Source organism: Blennius ocellaris (genome assembly GCF_963422515.1).
Source record: "Blennius ocellaris genome assembly, chromosome: 11".
Lineage (NCBI taxonomy): Eukaryota > Metazoa > Chordata > Actinopteri > Blenniiformes > Blenniidae > Blennius > Blennius ocellaris.
Window position 1 is genome coordinate 16,662,064 of NC_137660.1, and position 20,555 is coordinate 16,682,618.

Genomic DNA, 20,555 nt, shown 5'->3' on the forward strand with positions numbered 1-20,555 from the left:
TTCACTGGAAGGTGTGTGTTGATGAGCCATCACTGTGTTTGAAGCTCTTGTACAGTGGTTGCTTCTTTTTGTCTGAATTTGACTGAATTATTCAAAGCTTCTTCCACTTTGATGGAACTGAGGTATTTATAGGCGTTGGTCTCTGCTTCTGACACTCAAACAGTAACAGTGGGCTCTCTGAAAGCTCTTCAACAAACCAACGAAGTGGGGTGGGGGGGTGGGGGGGATGTGGGGGTGGGGGTGTTGAGGTAGGAGATAGCAGGAAAAGCAGAGAAGTGAAATGTACGCTGGAGTTGTTTGCTTCAGGCCAAACAACATGGAACATTAGGGCCAGTGACAGTCGCGCACAGTTCTGTTTGCTACTTGGTCATGGAGTCTCATTTCGCTTTGGAAACAAAGGAAACTGTGAGTCTTTGAACAGGAAAATGGCGCCGAGGAATGGGACTTCTCCAGACCGTGTTTAATTGTCTCGCGGTGAAGATGAGAGGGAGGGCAGCTCTTTCAGCTGATTCCGACGAGGCAAGTAAAAAGGCGAAGGGACAACCCTCTGGTCTCAACTGAGAAGATACATCTGGAAAATGGACTGTTGTCCCATCATTGTGTCAGATCTGCCTGTGCTGTGCAGCAGGATAGACGGAGTGGTCACGGTCGTGAAAACAGAGCACACCAAATCTGCGTTCTATGACCTGTTCTGGGGTAAGTCACATCGGACCATGCACTCTCCTGATGTCAGCACCCCTGTCTACATGGCTCGTGTGTGGTTCGGTTGTGTGTCACGATGACATAATGTCTCGGATGACCTGAAGCGGCCCCCGTGTGTAACTGTGAGGAGCTGGCAACATGACTCAGCATGACTGGTGATATAGTAGCACAGTCTGTCTGCAAGTGTACAAATCTTTTCAGTTTTAGGAGAGGAGTATGTTTAGTGCTGCACTGTCTTACTGTGACCGAGAGCTTCCTTTAATGCACTAAAAGAAGAAAGCATAGCCTCAGGAAAGACTATTTGACTATTTCTAGTATAAATGTTTTACAGAAAGTAACTCGTCTAAGGTCATCTTCGTGTCCACTCATTGTGATAATTGAGGGGCTCAGTATTTCTCTCGTTCCTTTTTTTCCGCACTGTCATTTTCCCCCTCCTTGACTCAGCCCTACTCTGCTCCACAGATAAAAACTGTTTTACTCTTGAACATTTTTTACCTTTCTATTTGTAGACTTTAACCAGAGATTCTCTTTTCAACATAGATGTGTCCCAATTATGAATTCCCTTTCCGCTTGTAATCTTCCCTTCTTATGAATGAAATTCGAATGAGCAGGTGGTATTTGAACTTGTAGTTCTCAAGCAAAATATTCATCTTTCACACTTCATAGCTTTGAAGAACTCTTTTTTTTCCCCTCACTACCATTATTAGATTTCATCTCCAATTCTATGTTAATAAAACCTTGTCTCCCTAACGAACCGTTCGTACTTGCAATGTCATAGTCTTAGTCCGTACTTTGATCAAAGAGCCTTGTTAGGCTGTGCCGGTCCATACTAAAAGGAGAATATTGAGTTTATATCTAGTAACAGTGTTTTTCCTCATTCACTCCGTTATCTGCCTGGTCTTTATTTTTACAGCAATACGACGGCATTCAACAGTTATTTGATCTGTGTTTGTAAGGTGAGACCTTTCAATCAGCTGATTAACAAGATGATGCTGTTCAGCCTCATGAAATAAATTGTGTTTATTTATACTAAAAGTTTTCATTCACTTGTATTATATACAGTACATAGTTCCAAATTGGGCATGAGAACCTGCAGCGTTCACCGTAACGGTTCGCGGCAGAGTGCAAAGCAGTTGTGGTGCAGATCAGCACCGCTAAATCTGAGCCCATGGTCCTCTCACAGAAAATAATGGTATGCCCTCTCTCCAGGTAGGAGGGTCGACCTTAGCCGGGTGGAGGAGTTTAAGTATCCCAGGGTCTTATTGACGAGTGATGGGAGGAGGGATCGTGAACCTCTCAATCAGAGAGATATTTTTATTGGTAACAAACTCAATGTATGTGTTTGCTTCACACAACAAAACGTCAAATTCTAGTTCAACACCTTTGAACATTGAGAAAACGAGCAAGACGTTTCTGTTAAAATTGAATTGTGCTGCTGTATGTTGTGTTGCTCTTCAACCTTTACACGCTTTCGGAGTTGTCTTTAAAGTCATTATGCAAGTCAAAACAATAAGCTCAACTGGGTCGGGACTCTGTTCAAAATCTCTCTTTATGTTAGAATATAATTCTTTAATTGTCTAAATCAGCTCAGCAATCGCTATAGGATTTACTGTACATAGTATGAAAAATAAGTCTAGTTTTATTTTAATAGTAGGACCTTTTTGTTACGTCTGTGATCAAATCATCAGCCTATATTTGTCTCTATGTCTGTTAGCAAGATTACGTGAAAACTACAGCACAGATATTGTAGAAATTTCTACCACATGTGAACATTAGCCGATAGAAATGTCCATAAAATTTTGAAGGTGATCCGGAAACTTTTTATTTTTCCTTAGTCCAGGTCTTCCTTTGGAATCAGAATTCTCTGATTGCTCTTGTTTTTGTTCCCACCACTATCTTTTTGTTCTGACACACTTAAAGTTACAGTTAATTAAGACAACCTACATCTTACTGCTACTACTACTCATATAAACATTACTGCTCATATAAACATTTTGTGACAGTTTATCTTTCCACTCAGTTTACCAGTCACCTGTGATGTCAAATATTCCCTCCAGAGCTCTGAAGCATGGTTTTCTTGAATCATCTGCATATATAGAACAGATTAAGATTACATTTATAGTATTTCTTTTGCTCTGAGTTTTCTTTTCATTTATTGTCCTCTTCCTCTCTCACCCATTTTGTGAGTATGACTAATTGCTTCCAGTGATAACAAAAGACTGAAGTCCTGTTCCAGCGGGTGCACAAGGAAATCACTGTTAGACAGAGGAAGATAGAGACGAAATATGAAATGAAGACGTAGGTATGTCCTCTGCGCTGCGTTGAGGTGCGCTCGGCTTGTGTCCACCTGTACGCTCCAGCAACTCCCTGTCAGATCTGTGGAGCGACAGATGACGGGCACATTGTGTGACAGCACAAAAGAGAAGGAGACAAAAAAAGAAGAAATAGTCTCACTTCATTTTTTTTCCCACAAGCATCTGCTCACAGACTGTGTGGCGTTTTTAGAAGTTGTCAAACCAAAGAGTCCCAACATTGTTGTGATTAATTTAAACACAGTTTTAGTACTGAAGGTGTGAGGAGCCCTCTGAGTTCAGTGTGTCTCCCACCCCGTACCCCTCGTCCCAATGGGTTCAGTAGAATAACAAAGCATACAAAAGGAAAGGAGACGCAGAGAAAAGGGAGGAGGCGAATGAAGAATGATGATGTTCATATGAGAAGTGTGTGTGTGTGTGTATGTGTGTGTGTGTGTGTGCGTGCATGTTTGTGTGTCGCTGTTATCAGCTGTAAAACAGCATAGGTTAATTGTCATTCTGCAGGGTTCAGACTAAGAGAAAGAGAGAGAGAGAGAGAGAGAGAGAGAGAGAGAGAGAGAGAGAGAGAGAAAGAGAGAGAGATGTGGCTCTGGTGTCCTTCAGACAAGGACGGTAAAGGTATTACAATCTGTCCAGAAAGGGGAAACATTGTGAGATCCGAATGGAGACGTATGAAACACAACTTTGTAACATGTAGCATGGTCACAGGACAACAAAAAAAGACTTGACTCGTAACTGAATTGGCTAAATATGTATGCTCCCATCGCTGTTTTAGCAGAATGTGTTGACAGCCATCACTCGCGAGAACTGACAAACAGCTCATCTTCACATTTTTATGGATGAGTTATCACTTATAACACAACATTTAAACAGTCATTCCCACATTCAGTCAAGCCAAGTGTTTATCTCTGATCCCAGAAATGGTGTGATTCATATGAAATGGAAGTGAGAGAAAAAAATTTTGAGCTCTAATGTTTTAGATAAAAACAAAGTGAGTACCAAGGAAAATAAATATTTTGCCATGTACATTTACATTGGCATAGAAAGTGTTTTTGAAAGTGCTGCCATGGCCAACCACTGTCTTGCATTGATACATAAAAGGAGTTGTTACATTTACTATAAAAAGTCTCTCACGTGGCCAGAAAAATACATCAAGTTCGAAATATGTGGAATCTTACATAACTGTTAGATGTTCTACGATTAACCAAAGAAAAATACAAATAAAAAGCACATAATCAAATTAACAGTATTTGTTCTCTGTAAGAGGTATTGTTCCTTCGGGTAAAGCAGGTCACATTTCAATTCAAAAGGTTTAATGGTTCGATCCTCCATCTCACTTCTTCCATGCATCAAAGTGTCCTTGAGCGAGACACTAAAGTTTCCCCAGTGGAGGTCGAGCACCTTGCATGGCAGCCATCTCCATCCGGTGAACGTGACTAACAATGTAAATCACTTTGAAACTGCTGCAACGGCAAAAAACAGACTATAACATTGAAGTTCGTACACCATTTATCGTACTTTCTCAAGGGTGTTAATATAACATAGAAAGTACCTGAAATCATTTTATGCAATTACAAATACTAAAAGGCCTGAAGAGGAGTCTCATAGCACTTATTTGCAACAAAGAAACATATACTTTTTAACATGATTAATACACGACTAATACTTTGATCCCTGTTCCATACAGACTGGAGGATTTCAGCTCTATATATAAATACAGTCCTAATGTATAGTGACCTTTCTCATGAATTTTGACCAGTAGGTGCTCAGAGCACATCGGCACAACACAGATGATGAGAAAGCTTTTGTGCTTCATTAAAACACATTTAAACCTCTTTGCTCACTTGTTGTTTCCTTGCATTTTTTTAACATCTTGACCTCAATTAATCATATTTTCAACCAATCAAAAATTTGAAATACAATTCTTATGTTGCAAGAGAGTGTTTCTCCCCTGAAGAAATAACAAAACAGCAAGTGTTTTCAAAAGAATACATTCACACTTTACACTAACCTTGAATAAAGCTCTTATCTATAATGTGACTCTGTTTGTAACAATCACACAGCCTAATTTACTGGCAGTATCTGTGTCCATTCAGCGACTCACAAAAAAAAATAAAAAATTCTCTTAGACCAAATTTAAAACACCCAATTTCTATGCGACGCACAAGGTTTTTCCTCAGAAATCCATTACTGACGACTCTGTTTCTGCCACCAGATGTGGCTCATTGTTCAAATTAAATTGCAACTCTTTCTAGATCTCTCATATTAAACTGCATTCTGAGCCAACCTTTGATCATGGAGTGTTTTTTTTTATGAGGTAACATCAGCAGATGGCCTTGTGGCTTTTATATTCTATAATCGTGCTTGTCCTATCAAAAGTGGTGCTGGGCAATGATTAAAATCTATATTTAAAATCTCTTAGTGCTTTAAAACAGCAGTTTTCTCTTTACAAAGTAGCTGGTAAAGTACATCTGAGAAATGAAACTTAAGAATTAAAATAATCCCCGAATAAAAATCAACTTTTGTGCCACTGTCTGGACATTAAAGTTTAATGTGTTTGTTAGTGACAAACAAGTTTCCACCTGTGTGTGTGTGTGTGTGTGTGTGTGTGTGTGTGTGTGTGTGTGTGTGTGTGTGTGTGTGTGTGTGTGTGTGTGTGTGTGTGTGTGTGTGTGTGTGTGTGTGTGTGTGTGTGTGTGTGTGTGTGTGTGTGTGTGTGTGTGTGTGTGTGTGTGTGTGATGAATGGAAGTGGAGTTGAGGTTATCTGTACGATCAGAGCTCTACTTTAGGTGCTTCTGGGCTGTACAAAACACTTGACAGTGGTGATGAATGAGCCGATTTTCACATTTTAAACTGCAGCTGGCATCACATGATGCACACACACACATGCTCTTGCTCTTTTACAGCTGCACGTGTACTGTACACACACACACACACACACACACACACACACACACACACACACACACACACACACACACACACACACACACACACACACACATTACTGTTGTAATGTTGTAGTGTGTACATTCATTCTCACCAGCTCTCGGTATTGTTCAGCGTTTGACTGGCTTTCTTTTAGGTTCTGAAGGTTTTTTGCTGAGCATGAATCAGGCTCAATGAATCAAGTGTGCATGTATCTGTTGGTGTGCGTGTGCGTGTGCGTGTGCGTGTGCGCGCTCGCGCACGTGCGTTAAAGCTGAGTGACGGTTGTAAAAGATAAGCTCTGAATGTGTATGGTATGCTGAGAGCTGATTCATCCAAATTTTTCCCCTCAGATAGTCCTTCTTCTTTCCTTGCCACTCTTTAACAGCGCTGACAAAATACTACGTCTTTGCTCACCAGAATGGGCATCAAGGATGCTCCTTACCCACACAAAAGGCCACCCACCTTTCTCCAAGCTCGTCTTTTATCCTCACCTCCACTGATACATCTATTTTGCTTTTCAATCAAGCCCTGAAAAGTTAAATAGAAAGGTTCAGAAGAATTCAAAGAATCGTCTGCCATTAGCAAACAAAAGTTGTTTCACAAAACAAATCGATCGAACAAATAGAAGAGAAGAGAGGCCAAAAAAAAAGTACAAGAGGTAATTTCACAAATGAAAGAAAAAAACACACACACACACACACACACACACACACACACACACACACACACACACACACACACACACACACACACACACACACACACACACACACACACACACACACACACAATGAGGACCAATAGGGTTATCTTTAAAAAGTCTGATATTTCTTCACAAATACGAAAATAACATAGGATAAAAAATAACTTCACAAGTCATGAAATTAAGTCTTCACAGAGTTCTTTCCTCCACCAGTGCAGTTCTGAGGGGGAAAACTGTGCGTGGGCAAAAGAGAATGAGCGAAAAAAGAGCGGCACCAGAGGTTGGTGAGTTAAAGTTGAGTGAAACCTTGGACTTGAAGAGAAATGCTGAATCCATTTCCATTTGCCGCTCTTCTGTTTGTGTCAGTGGGTGAAGTTATCAGAGCTTCAAGTTGTCCTCGGTCAACAGGCTGTCACTCTTGAACACTGTCAGATGCGCTGGATAAAGGAGGGCAGCAGCGACTTTACCTCTGCTCACTCACTTTGATGTCTTTCCATTTTCGCTTTGGGATGTCACTTTGTTTTTCAAATGTTTGACATATGTAAAGTGATTTTTATGGCTATTTTATACCTAATGATATTAAAACAAAACAAAAAATGTGTTGCCGGTAGGTCAAGTGACTCACACACACCATCAACCATCGTGTTCCATACTTTCACAGCCCCACCCGGTTGGAAATCTGTTAGAGGCCTCAAAGGGTCACGCAGTGTGTAGTCAGCAGATTGCATTTCATCAGAGGTGTATTGTGTGTTATTGAGAAGGGGGGGAAGACATCGATCTCCATCAGCACTGCCACACTATATTACACTCTGACACACTTTATTAACTGAGCACCCATTGTAATGCATTTGTCATTAAAGAAACCGCTTATAAGTTAAAGTATGCAATTATTCTAGTGTTTAAAAAAAAAAAGTATGGAATTACCCTGGAATAATTATAGTCTGGTTAGGTTTTGATAAATGAAGCATGTTAATGGTAATTCCATCAATGTGGCAGCTTAATTCTTGTCTGTGTTCACAGATCTAAGTCGTTACTAACGTTTTCATTCTAATATACTAAGAACAAGGACAGATAATGTGGACATTTTGGGAATTTTGTGGATTTCCTGAAAGTCACTAAGCAGAGATGAAAAATTACTCCAAAAATACAATGTTGTACTTTCTGGACTAATTTAAACATGATTTAGTTAAGATATATGGAAGTCAATATCATTTATTTATTACTGTGGTAAATGCCAAAGTAACACAACACACCAGTAAATATGGTCGACCTTGCTGTGAGACACCACACTGCACACAAGATATAGGCTCCAAGCATCTGATGCTGATACTTTTTTTCCAGTCAATAAATCACAACTGATAATGCTTTACTTTAGACTACATAAATAAAACCTCTGAATAATGATTATAACCTTAGCAACTCTATTCAACCTAAACCATAGTTTCTGATCTTTAGACCGTGATGCCATAAGCCATAAGATGATAAGCCATAAGATGATGGTGGATTGTCATTCAAAAACCTGGATTGTCATTCAAAAACCCGGAGACTCCAGATTGTCTGATTGGATTAAAAGGATTTCGATCTGTTTTGCAGAAACTCGGGAGGACCGCACTAAAAGACTGTTCAGACACTACACTGTGGGATCTTACGACAACTTCACCTCATACAGGTAAAACCTTTTCCTCTGCCGAGCATGCTGTATCAGGGTGCAGCAATCTCTTCGGGCCTTGGTCATGTCTCAGAAGGCTTCTTTGTCTGAGCAGGGTTCATAAAATCCACTGTGAAAAGCTAATGGAGTACAGTGGAGCTGCTGCCATCTAAAGGCATTAAGCTGCAAGTGCATGTCGTTCCAGTTCAGAAGTGCTCTTCAAATTGTACAGCACAATGGCAGTATTTTTTTATGTATTTGCTTTAAGGTGTAGTTTCTGTTGTCCTTGATATGTTTTTTTTTTGTTTTTTTCCTTTCCATGTCCCCAGTAACATCCTATAAGTTTTTTTCTTTCAGAAAGCCAAACAACTCTCCATGCACTGTTTTGTTTGCATGTTAATTTTCACTTTTTGCCACAGTTTATCCATTAGGGACACAGAGCTTGTTCCTGAAAGCATTTGTCGACCATCTTTCTCACCCTTCTCATAAATGCCAGCTTCTTTGGGTTCTACATTTTAACCACATTAAAGGTCATTTCTGTCACCGAAGCTCCAGGCCAGTTGAATTAACATAACTAAATCCATTAACCTGTGACAATCTACATACACAACACATTGTATATTTCATAATTTAGGAATGGTAAGCATAGGTGTGGCCGGACGTTAAACACTCATCAGCCATTTCATCGCATATATCGACTGAAATGTGTCTGCATGAACTGGCAGGTGCATTCGACGCCAAGAACCCCAGAGGTTGGAGGAGATTCATCATTTCTTAGGTGTGAGTTGCATTAAAACAGAGTTATGGACGTCAAAAAGAGTGTTTTATTTGGAAGACAACGTCCAACATTTTGAATCTGAAGTTCTAACTTTGGAGGGGTTTTTTTGTTTTGTTTTTAGAGAGCTATGTAGGCGGATAGAGATTCTGAACAAGGACAAGTGCATTAATGCAGCATTTTGGGCCAGAGAGCAGAGATGAAAGCACAGAGGACGAAAGGGTTTGGATTCAAACAAAGCATCGTAGTGACGCTTAAACAACACTGTTTACTGTGCATAATGACTACTGCAGAAGTAGATAGATAGCTTTTTATGAAACGAAACCTTTGACCTCCCTTCTGCAGAAAGGTTTGTTATGGGTCTCCTGGCTCCAGCGGCAGGAGCTCTGTGTTCCCCTGGTAAGTCTGAAAGAGTGAAGTGTACCTCAACTAATGACGCTGCGGCCACCCACTGAATTGCAACCTGAACACAAGGCCTCTTTATCTGCCAGGGCACATAATGCTGCAACTCCCCAAATGTTGTGAAACATATGTCTTTGATAGTAGTGTCACTTTTAGTCTAACTCATTTTACACACTGTGTAGAAAAAAAACATTTAAAGACAAGTATAATGATTCACACCTGAGGTGAGGCCTATTCAGGCAAATTTTTAACTACTCTGTTTTATATTGAAATCTTTGCTTTACTGTTCAGCCTCAGGCGTGATACAGATCATTTAATTAATCCCCTCGTCACGCACACGCTCTTTGACCATCATAAATTTAGATTACCCCATTATTACTTTTAATATGACCAATCCAACCTCATCTTTTCACTGAGCATGAAGATGGTAAAAATACTTTTTTTTTTAATCACTCACAATAACATTTAATCCTTATTTCCACGTTGCTGTTAAACATTGCTTTGCTCACTAGTTTACTAACTCATGTATGCACGGCTTGACAGAAGCAGAAAAAGAAAAAAGATACCGCACCACGGGTTAATATCATCTACCAGCATCCACCCCTGAACACTCAGGAAAATCAGACAGTGATGAACTGCTCTCTTAGTTTTGCGTCCCACTTCCTCTGTCATTAGTCAGGGCGCAATATTGCATCTGAGCCATTTCTGTCAGTTTCCTTCACAAAAACCCCTCAACAGAGAGGTGCTCTCAGTTCCGAGGATCAGCCCGAAGATTGATTCTCTCTTTGGTTTTGTCCCAGAGATACTTCAATCAGGATGAGGACTCTCTCTCACCAGCACAGTCTCTCCCTTGTTCTGAGCTTCTTTGCCTACGGGTTTGCATGTGTTGCTTTCCAAATACTAATACAACTCTTGGGAATCCTAAGCTGTGTTGTCCTGCTTGGCTCTTAACTTGATTGAGTAAAAAGTCAAGTGCGTGTGTGTGTGTGCGTGTGTCGGTGCGTGCCTGTACCTCCTCAACCCCCTCCCGCTGCTCAGCCCCCACTGACCATCCCTCTTTACTCTCCTGCCCTCTCACTTGCCCCGTCTCTTTGTGTGTGATGAGGCTGTTGGATTCATACCTGCTGTCCTTCTGCTCTTTCACTCACAGTGACTATATCATAGAGGAGAAGAATGCTGTTTTGCAGAAGAAAGAAAATGAGGGGTTTGGTTTTGTCCTGCGGGGAGCCAAAGGTGAGCTACACACACACACACACACAAAAACACACACACACACACACCTACCATCAGCAGTCAGGTTGCCTGCCTCTCTGTTTTCAGTGTGAATTAGGGTTTGGTCTGAGAGGTCATTTGCTGTTCTGAGTCACAGAGTACCGCTCAGTCTGTATTGTTGCTTTGTGAGTCAACAGCACAACCAGCTTTGGTCCACACTCAGCTTGTGTACTCAGATGCACCCAGGCTTCTGGCGTGCGTGCATGTGTCCGTGCGTGAGAATGCATGTAGCCCCTTTGGTAGCGTCATTCTTGGCTGAGCTGTCAGCTCGCTGTCCCATCTGTTCCCCACACATGGCATTGAGTTTTAGTAGAGGCACAATGCTCTTTCCCCTCCTTTCTTATTCCTCTCATTTTTTTTGCTCACTTTGTCCCCGTTTTGTTCCTCCCTGTTCTCGACCGCTTCCCTCACATCCTTCCTGTTTATTGTCTCCTCCAAACCTTGTCATACTTTCCACTTTTTAACTGAAGTTGCCTTCCTTTTTGTCTTCATTGCCATACTTTAATTCATTTTACTCATTTCCTCACAATTCATTTTTCTCATGCATGTGCCAGCTCCCTGCTCCTTGTTGGTTTCCATGGCAACCATTCTCAGGCACCTTGCCGGGAGTCTGAGAGTGCTTTACTGCTCCATCACTCACTACCATGGAACTTGGCTCACCTCGCTCCCTGTTTTAGTCATTCTTTTACTCTCATGTAGCCCAAAACACACACTCGCATACTCAAACACAAATGCACACGTGCACACACACATGCAAAGATTGCAGTTCACTTAGTGGTCCTCTGAGAGTTCTCCTGTGTCAGTGATTTAGTTGGATTTGCTCCAAGATTAAATGGAGTTTGTGATAGTGCACTCACTTAACAAAGTCTGCTTGTGCACTGCATGTGTGCTGCATGTATGTGTACTGCGAGGACGTACACTCACTTGGGCTGTACCACGAAGACCATATGTTTGAATGGCACTGCCTGCATTGACAATATTGTTTGGATGCAGCAGGAAGCACCAGCATACATCCAGTATTCCTGCACAGACACTGTACCTCCTTGTAGCCATCTTTAACAAACACACGTAAACACAGAGCAAATGTATTAATTAAATCATTCTTGTAAAGATAAGGTTGAAAAATGTGTTACTGCCTCCAAGGAAATCAAAATGGAGCTAATTTAAACCATCAGTTGTTTTCTAAATATTCTTGCAGCGTTCAATAAACCTAATGTTGGTGATACGACTGCAGTCTCTTAAAATCTCATTTAGTTGAAATGAAACAGAAACTATAGGTTGTAACTTGCTGTTTTAATGCTAGTTTTAGAATTAAATGTTTTGTTTTGTTTTGTTTTTTCTCAGCTGAGACTCCCATTGAGGAATTTACCCCCACCCCAGCATTCCCTGCTCTCCAGTATCTGGAGTCTGTGGACGTGGAAGGAGTGGCCTGGAGGGCAACTCTGAGGACGGGTGACTTTCTCATTGAGGTAATAAGGATGGATTTTAATTCAGTATACAGTTGCCTCATGGGTTGAACACAAGTTTGATGTGAGACCTTAAAACATGCTTAAAAGGCCTGTTGGAGATGTTTGCAACTACTGTATATATATATATATATATATAAACTATAAAAAAATAGACTTTAAAAATTACATATTGAAGAAAAATAGGATTTTATTTAAATATAGCCATGACCTGTGCTTTAATATCAGAAATATTGCTAAAAGCTCTCATCTCTCATCTTGTTCGTCATTCTGTCTTTGCTTCTCAGGTGAATGGGGTGAATGTAGTGAAGGTGGGACATAAGCAGGTGGTGTCCTTGATCCGGCAAGGAGGCAACAGACTGCTGATGAAGGTGGTCTCTGTCACACGCAAACCGGAGTCTGAGGAAGTTGTTCGCAAGAAAGGTAATGACAAAAGGTGCAAATTTTGCAATTTCGAGTCCTTTCTCTTTCAAAAATGAATATTTATTGATACTTACAAAATGTCAGTACTAGGATGTAAAGAGTTGAATGTTAATAATGAAAAACGGCCCGATGTATGTCACAAAAATGTGTGTGCTTAGATTATGCGACATCACATGATTCACTCTGTCACGTGATAACTTCACAAGGTGCATTTTCCAAGAACAGGCTTAACCATTATTGACTATATTATTTTCATTGAAACATTGTCTTTACTCATTCAGTGAATGGCTTTATAAAATATATTGTCTTCCAAGTTCAAGGCACTTTAGATTCCTCATGCGAAATACGTCATTTTATATTCAATGTATTATTTAAGTTGGATTTATGCGCAGAAAGAGATGTGTGTTTCTATTGTCTCTGTGATTTCTACCACACCACCCTGTTGTAAACTCGTGTAGTTTCCATGTCAACCATAGCTCGCCATTACTCAGCTCCCACGCTGCCCTGGCACAATGACCTCAGGAATCTCTGCACTGCAGTTGTGTGTTTTTACGTTTGGTTACATGTGGCAAAATGGTACGTTTTTCGTGACATCTGAGCTCGATCTAGTTTCATTTGGCTCGTCATTATCAACTCTATCTGGTTACAGACGGTTGATCCCATTTGCTCTCATTCCGTCTGTCTTTCACCTACAGCTTCTTTCTTTTTTCCTTTCTTTTTCTTGTGACCTTTCCATAAACCTTTTGGTAAAACAGTCATCAAGATGTACAAATTAACATCTTTTGATGAAAAATCTGACTTTAAAATGAACCACACAAGTGTTTTGACCTTTGAACTCTCCGTTGGTGGTTTATTTAGCAGATTGATCTCAGTTCTCCGAATGTAACTTCAGTAAAAGAGATTTTTCATTAGTATTACTGTGAGTTAGATGAAAACATTACTGTCTCTCTCGCTCTCTCTCTCTCTCTCTCTCTCTCTCTCTCTTCTCTCTCTCTCTCTCTCTCTCTCTCTCTCTCCCTCTCCCTCTCCCTCTCCCTCTCTCCCTCTCTCTCTCTGTTTTGTATATTTAGGGAGAGGCCTCAAATGGATACTAGAGGCCTATATTTTCTACAGACAGTGGAAACAGAGCTACTAAATATTGTAATTTACACTTTCATTGAGGGCCATCACCTTTTGGGTGTGGCCTAACATTGGCCACCCAGCTCAGTTATAGCCAATCAACGACTGGAATAGTGACACTCCTTATTTTCTTTAGATCATATTCAGAGGAAGCTCTGAAAGCCACTGTTTAACTTATTAAAGTTAGTGGCTTGGTCCCTGTTTTGTTTTTTTTTCCTTCTTGTGTTAATGCATTTGTTTGTTTGTTAGTTTGTTTGTTTGTTTGTTTTGTTTATTTTGTTTGTTTTTGTTAAACCGTGCAAATGAGTTACTGGCCTTACCCTCATGTTTAATGAAAAAAAAAATGTGGTTATCTAATTATTGAAATATCTTTTAAAAGAATGATCCTAATTGGTGTGTTTCCTAAACGTAAATGATTTCATTACCTACTTCAGTGCACTGTTATTCCATAACCATATTGTGTAATTTGCAAGCATATCTACACATATTTTAGACAATCTCCACCCCTTTCCTGTAGCGTGCTATTCTCTGGTTGTGTCTACGTTGGCCAGATCATATATATGCAATATTTGACTGAATTGAGCTAAACTGAAACATAACTGCTTCAAACATTGCTTTAATGAAAATCACATGATGGGTGGTAATGGCAGCTGAAGACAATACTTCTTCAAGGTATTTCAAACCTTTCCTTGATGTATTTTTTTGTCCACAGTCTGTTTTGAGTGCCTTATAGTACAGCTTCTCTCTCCAGTGGGACTTAGTCCACATCTTTTTGCTGCGCCTTTACACAAATACACAGGCACATGCTGACACACACAGACTGGCACGCAAACACACACTCTCTGCACCATGCATGGCCTCACTACTGCCACCGTTGCTATGGTGACTACACTGCATGTTTGAATTAGGCATTACATTACAGCACCAACTCTCTCTCCCTCGGAGTCTGTGTCTGGTCCTCTCGCTTTCTCCATCCTCCTGCATCTCCTCTGCTCCTGTACCGGAGTGTGCAGGCTGCTGAGGAAATGAAGATGTTTGATATGGACAATACCCAGGATGGCGGATGTACACTAGATCTGCAGCTGCTGACGACAGCATGATAGTTATGCTCTAGTAAGGCATTTGGGCATCACTGGGATTTGGAAATCTATCGCTCTACAGTGGTGCATTCAGTGTTAGATGGACGATTTTGCATAGATTGAGACCGATCTCGCTCTCTTGTGGGTTTTGTTCGTAAACTTGGTGGTGTTGAAGCATGGAGAGACGGCTGCTGTTTGTGACATTGTGAGCACTGTCTGATTGCATGGTATTACATTGTTACCACAGACCTAACATGCTTAAGGACACAACTGCATTATTCTCTTTCTGGTTAATTACAGTGTTTATGTAGTGCTTTTTCTTGCAGACAGAAAATGTGCGGTTTGATTTTGAAAGCAGGCGTTTGGGAGATATGATTTACCGCTTTGAATGGGACGGTAACAGCGCAGTTGTCTTGTGTGTGTAGTAGGATTGGGAGGCTCCCGCGAGCTTTAGGGGAGAAAGTCTGCAGCACATCATATTGCTTAGCTGTTGAGTCTACTGTCATCTCCTCATCTGTCAGTCTACATGCCATTATGTCCCCCCTCAAGGAGTTATTTCTTCGTGGGAGGGTGGGCATATGTGTTTAAGCTGGTGTGTTGGTGCCTCCCTGTCTGATGCACCTCAGCTAAATTCCAGACAGGCAGCATATTAAAAGTAAGATGGACGAATTTCTGCTTCTTCATTTTTCTCACGTTTTACTCACTCTGCCTGTTGTGGCAGACAGATTTTGTTCTCTGTTAAACGGGGGCATTCAGAAACGTAAGCTTGTCACGGAGAGGACTGACCTGTATATTTACTGCAGGGCTCCTCAGCAGAGAGAAATCCTCGCAGCACAAAGACTAAAAAACTGAAAGTCTAAAGGACAGACTGACCGATTCTCAAGCCACGAAAGCAACAGAGGACAAAGCATGAAGAAGTTGGGTTCTAACCGTAACCTGAATAATGTCCTGTCTCAGTGTGAGCCGTCAAGTTCATCTGAATTTGACAAAATTCACGCGGTGAAGACGGGATGGGCTGGCCGTCTGGGGGATGCGAGGAGAGCACTGAGCCGCAAAGCCAAAGGATTTACAGCCCCCTCAACCTCATCCTCAACACCATGCCTTTTCTCCACAGCTCCTCCACCACCCAAAAGAGCTCCCAGTACCACCCTGACGCTGCGCTCTAAGTCCATGACCGCTGAGCTCGAGGAACTGGGTGAGTGCCAAGGAACTGGTGTGCACAGTCGACACTCTCTTCTGCCTTTTCTGTCATGTTTCTGATTTCGCTTTGTCATTAAAACTTGGTGTGTCTCCTAACTTTTAGAGTAGTCACTTCTCTTGGCTTGTTCTTGTCATTTTCCCTCCTCTGCTGACGCTATCTTTTTCTCACCAAGCTTCTGCTCGAAGGAGAAGAGGAGGTGAGTCTGGGGCAACGAAGTAGCTCTCCTCTAAAAAAATCAGAATCATCTGATTTATCATTTAATATAAGCTGTGTAGATCAAAACCAAATTATGCATGAAACACTTTGAAACTCTTCTTTTGTTTCTGTCTTTTTTCTCTCTCTCCTTGTCTCTTTTAAATCTTTGCATGCACTCCCCAATGGTCAACAAGGAGACGCAATAATCCTCTATTGAGACACTGTAGTGATTTCATCTGTTACCTTAGGGCATCAGAGCATAACATAGTGTAGAGCTGTGTCTTAGGCGTCTCTTTTTTTTTTTTTTTTTCACTGTGAGACTAAATGTTGATTGATGACACACCGTTCCCATGGTCCTCTGTCTCAGTATTTAGTTCGGGCTCATTTCTTTCTCAACAGAGAGACTAGATGAGATGTTGGCATCCCAGGAGTCTATGTTGCGTTCTCAGCCCTCGGAGGCAGATTACAGAGCAGCCACAGTCAAACAACGGCCTACCAGCAGGAGAATAACACCAGCAGAGATCAGTGTGAGTGCACCCACACACGGCGCATTGGCAGACAGCATATGCAACTGAGCTGGCATCCATACAAACTGAAAGTGACACCATGCTTGCAAACACCTGGCCGGCACAACCTGTGACACTGCACACAAACACTGCTTTGTATTACTCTGTTGTTTGTATTCCTAATGTCATTTTATCAGTTTTACAAATCCCTATAATGTTAAATGAGGTATTAATAACAAGATACATTTTTGGTTTTGCAGTCACTGTTTGAAAGACAAGGGATGACTCTACATGGAGGTCTACACCCAGGGATTGAGAGAGGTCACATACAACTACCGAAGGGCATGTCCAGGACCAAGTCTTTTGGTAAAGGAAAACATTTGTCTTGTGCATATTCAGTCTAATTTAATATACAGCAGAGAACATGTCATGATTTTTCTTATATACTACAGTCATAAAGATAAAGAATAATTTATAGAAAGCAGGCATCAGTGCAGCAAAAAGAACATGTTGAGTCTGAAGCTTCTTTCTTATCCAATTTAACCTTGAGTCAATCCTGGGCAGAATAAAACATGTAAAAAGCAGGTACAAATACATACTTGCATGGAATTAAATGTTCAAGAAATGTAAATGTGAACGTTGTTTATTAAAAGATAAACTCAAAGAGCAGATGTGCAAATACAAAATGTGTTTCAAAAGTAGATTTGGAAATGCATTATTAATATCCCAATGCATTATTGAGTGTTTTTCATTTTTTTCAAGCCTACTCATTAAATAAATCTTGAATTAATTGTTAAATAAATTGAGAATGTGTTTCACTCAAATTTCGTGTAGCTGCTTTTGACGCATCTGATTCATTATTAACTGTGTTAGTAAACAGATTTACAGATCTATTTCAGTATATTTTTCATGAAGCAGCTGTGTGCTTGCTCGGCTTGAATAAAATTGCCCTTTTTCATGAGGTAACTGCACAACACCAGATGATCTGTGTTCTCCCCTACATCATCAGGTGCCACAGAGGAGGATCGGCTGTCTGCACTTGCAGGCGAACATCGATTTCCCCGCAGTTCCTCCATGACAGACAGCCTGCGAGACCATTCACAGCCCCATCCTATCCCTCCACCACCACAAACAGCACCTCCTCCACCTCCCTACTATCTAGACACTGGTCCTCCCCCAGCATTCTGTCCTCCACCCCCGCCATCTAGGACACAGAGTCAGGGCCATGAGCCAGGAGGACGCTCCAGCTTCAAGCCCTCCTCCTTGGACCTGCCTTATGAGGCCGCGCAGCGGCAAGCCACACACATCGAAAGACAGAAGAAAGCCCGCTCCATGATCATCCTGCAAGACTCCTCCCATCTACCAGTGGAACCTACAGAAATCCCCCGTCCTTCTGCTGCTACTCCACCAGAGCGGATCAAAAGGAAGGGCCGGGTTATTGACAACCCTTATGCCAATGTGGGTCAGTTCAGTATAGGACTGTACACACCCACCAAACCCCAAAGGAAGAAAAGTCCCCTGGTGAAACAGCTACAGGTATAGTGCATGTTTGGAAATGTCTTTTTTTTTTACTTATTCTTAATACCTTTACATGATTTTTTTTTTTTTTGGGGGGGGGTATATGTCTGTCCACTGCAGGTGGAAGATGCACAAGAAAAAGCTTGTTTGGCTTTAGCTGCTGCCCACTCGAGAGAGAGTTCACCCTCAGGACGACACCCACATTCTCATGGGCACACACATACCAGCCGTGCAGACTACTACCAGCAGCAGTTGTTGGCTGAGCGGGATCGTCTGCGTGCCCAAGGGGAGATGATGTTTCAGGGTAAGGGCCCCTTTGCTGCTGCAATAGCTGGAGCAGTGAAAGATCGCGAGCGACGCCTAGAAGAACGGAGGAAATCCACTGTCTTCCTTTCTGTTGGGACAATGGAGGGAGCATCTACAACCAGCTCTGATGCTCCGTCGCTAACTCAGTCTCACTCAATCGATGAACGGATGCTGACCCGAGAGCTGGGACAGCTGCCCCCCCCTGCTTTGGCTCTTAGCCCCTCACCTAGCGGGACCACCTTCATCCATCCTCTTACAGGTAAGCCCTTGGACCCCAATTCACCACTGGCTCTTGCGCTGGCCGCAAGAGAAAGGGCGTTGACCTCCCAGAGCCAGTCTCCAACTAGTAGCCCAGAGCCTCGGACTAAACAAGAGCGAGCAGGCCAGGGTGTAATATTCATTGACAGTCAGACCAAAGAGTCTCCACATGGGGAAGGAGCACCTACGCCCCCTAATTTTTCACCTAAAACCGCCAAGGCAGTGGGTTTTGTTGGACCCTGCCCGGCCTCAATTTTAATTCCCCAGCCCATCAAATCACAATGGGCTTCATCACCTGTCTCGTTCCGGCAAGAGATGGAGGCCAGAATAGAAGAGCGAAAGGAGGAGAAAAGACTAGAGGATAAAAAAAGTATGTTGATAAGCATTATGGATACATCACAGCAGAAGACAGCAGGTCTAATCATGGTTCATGCAACCAGTAATGGCCAAGCTGTTGGGATGGGAGAAGAACTCGAACAGGCGCCTGCCCCAGCGTCCACTGAGCCGAGTAAATTACCTAGTCCACGGGCAAAATCCCCAAGTCCAACTGTTTCCCAGCCGCAGGCCCATCTCCAAGCCCAACCACAGGCCCTGCCGAAAACTCAGGGTCCTGCCAGTCCAGCCCAAGAGAAGAGCCTGGCTCAGGGAAGCTCAGAGGAGGATGTGGACCCCTACACCGTGACCCTGCCTGCTGCCATGTTGTCCTCCAGTGATGAGGAAACAAGGGAGGAGCTACGTAAGATTGGAGTTGTCCCACCACCAGATGAGTTTGCTAATGGGCTGCTGGCACAGGCACAGGGGACGCCAGTGTCCCCAACTAAACCTGCCACGTCTCCCACCACCCCTACAACGCCAACACCCCAAACTCCTTCAACGCCAACAACCCCAACTGTGACCCCCACAAAGTCTCAGCCTCCCCAGCCCCCACCTCCACCAAGTGCAGCAGCTGTCTCAGGGAAGCGCTCGGACCCTCTGGAACCTCCACCAGTGGGCGAGTCTGGCTCTGCGGCTGACTCAGGTGTCGAGGAGGCTGACACACGCAGCTCCAGTGAGAGAGAGCGAGACCACCATCTCGAGACCACCAGCACCGTCTCCACGGTTTCCAGCATGTCCACATTGTCCTCAGAAAGCGGCGAGCCTGCCGACACACACACCACGCACACCTCCTATGCCGACGGGCAGACTTTTGTGCTCGACAAGCCGCCAGTGCCTCCTAAACCCCGACTCAAGTCCCAGATAGGAGGCAGTAAAGGCTCCGTCACCTTCAGGGACCCTCTGCTCAAACAGAGCTCTGACAGCGAGCTGCTATCACAGCAACAGGCTGCTGCTCTTGCTGCTGCTGCAGCTGGAGGAGCTGGGCTCCCCTCAGGTGGTTCTGCCTCAGTGACTGGTCTCGCTCCCACCAAACCACGCTACCTCTTCCAGCGGAGGTCCAAGCTGTGGGGGGACCCAGTGGAGCCCCGTGGTCCAGGGATAGGGCTCGGTATTGGGAGTTTGGGTAACCTCGGTGGGCTGGGACTGGGGCTGGGTGCAGATGAGGGAGCAAAACCATCTGTTATGGGGGAACTCAGTTCACGATTGCAGCAGCTAAATAAAGATACTAGGTCATTAGGAGAAGAACCGCTGGGAGCATCACTTGACCCAGGGAGGAAGTCACCAGTGGCAGGAGCCAGGTAAGAAAATGTAACTTTAATCCATATAAATCAGCTCAGTTGTGGCAAGCCTTAAAAATGTCCTG

At 42.8% G+C, this 20,555-nt stretch overlaps 1 protein-coding gene across 1 annotated transcript in view; it reads left to right on the forward strand.

Moving 5' to 3' along the window:
* Positions 1 to 20,555, forward strand: part of shank3a (SH3 and multiple ankyrin repeat domains 3a) — a gene marked incomplete at both ends in the record, with an annotated part of 139,172 nt that overhangs the window by 113,276 nt on the left and 5,341 nt on the right. The window contains 10 exons of the mRNA XM_080504868.1: positions 8,243 to 8,318; positions 10,625 to 10,707; positions 12,091 to 12,215; positions 12,500 to 12,635; positions 15,948 to 16,028; positions 16,207 to 16,230; positions 16,629 to 16,756; positions 16,996 to 17,101; positions 17,745 to 18,271; positions 18,374 to 20,490. Of these exons, the coding sequence (XP_080360994.1) occupies positions 8,243 to 8,318; positions 10,625 to 10,707; positions 12,091 to 12,215; positions 12,500 to 12,635; positions 15,948 to 16,028; positions 16,207 to 16,230; positions 16,629 to 16,756; positions 16,996 to 17,101; positions 17,745 to 18,271; positions 18,374 to 20,490 (3,403 nt within the window). The remainder of the gene's footprint in view (positions 1 to 8,242; positions 8,319 to 10,624; positions 10,708 to 12,090; positions 12,216 to 12,499; positions 12,636 to 15,947; positions 16,029 to 16,206; positions 16,231 to 16,628; positions 16,757 to 16,995; positions 17,102 to 17,744; positions 18,272 to 18,373; positions 20,491 to 20,555) is intronic.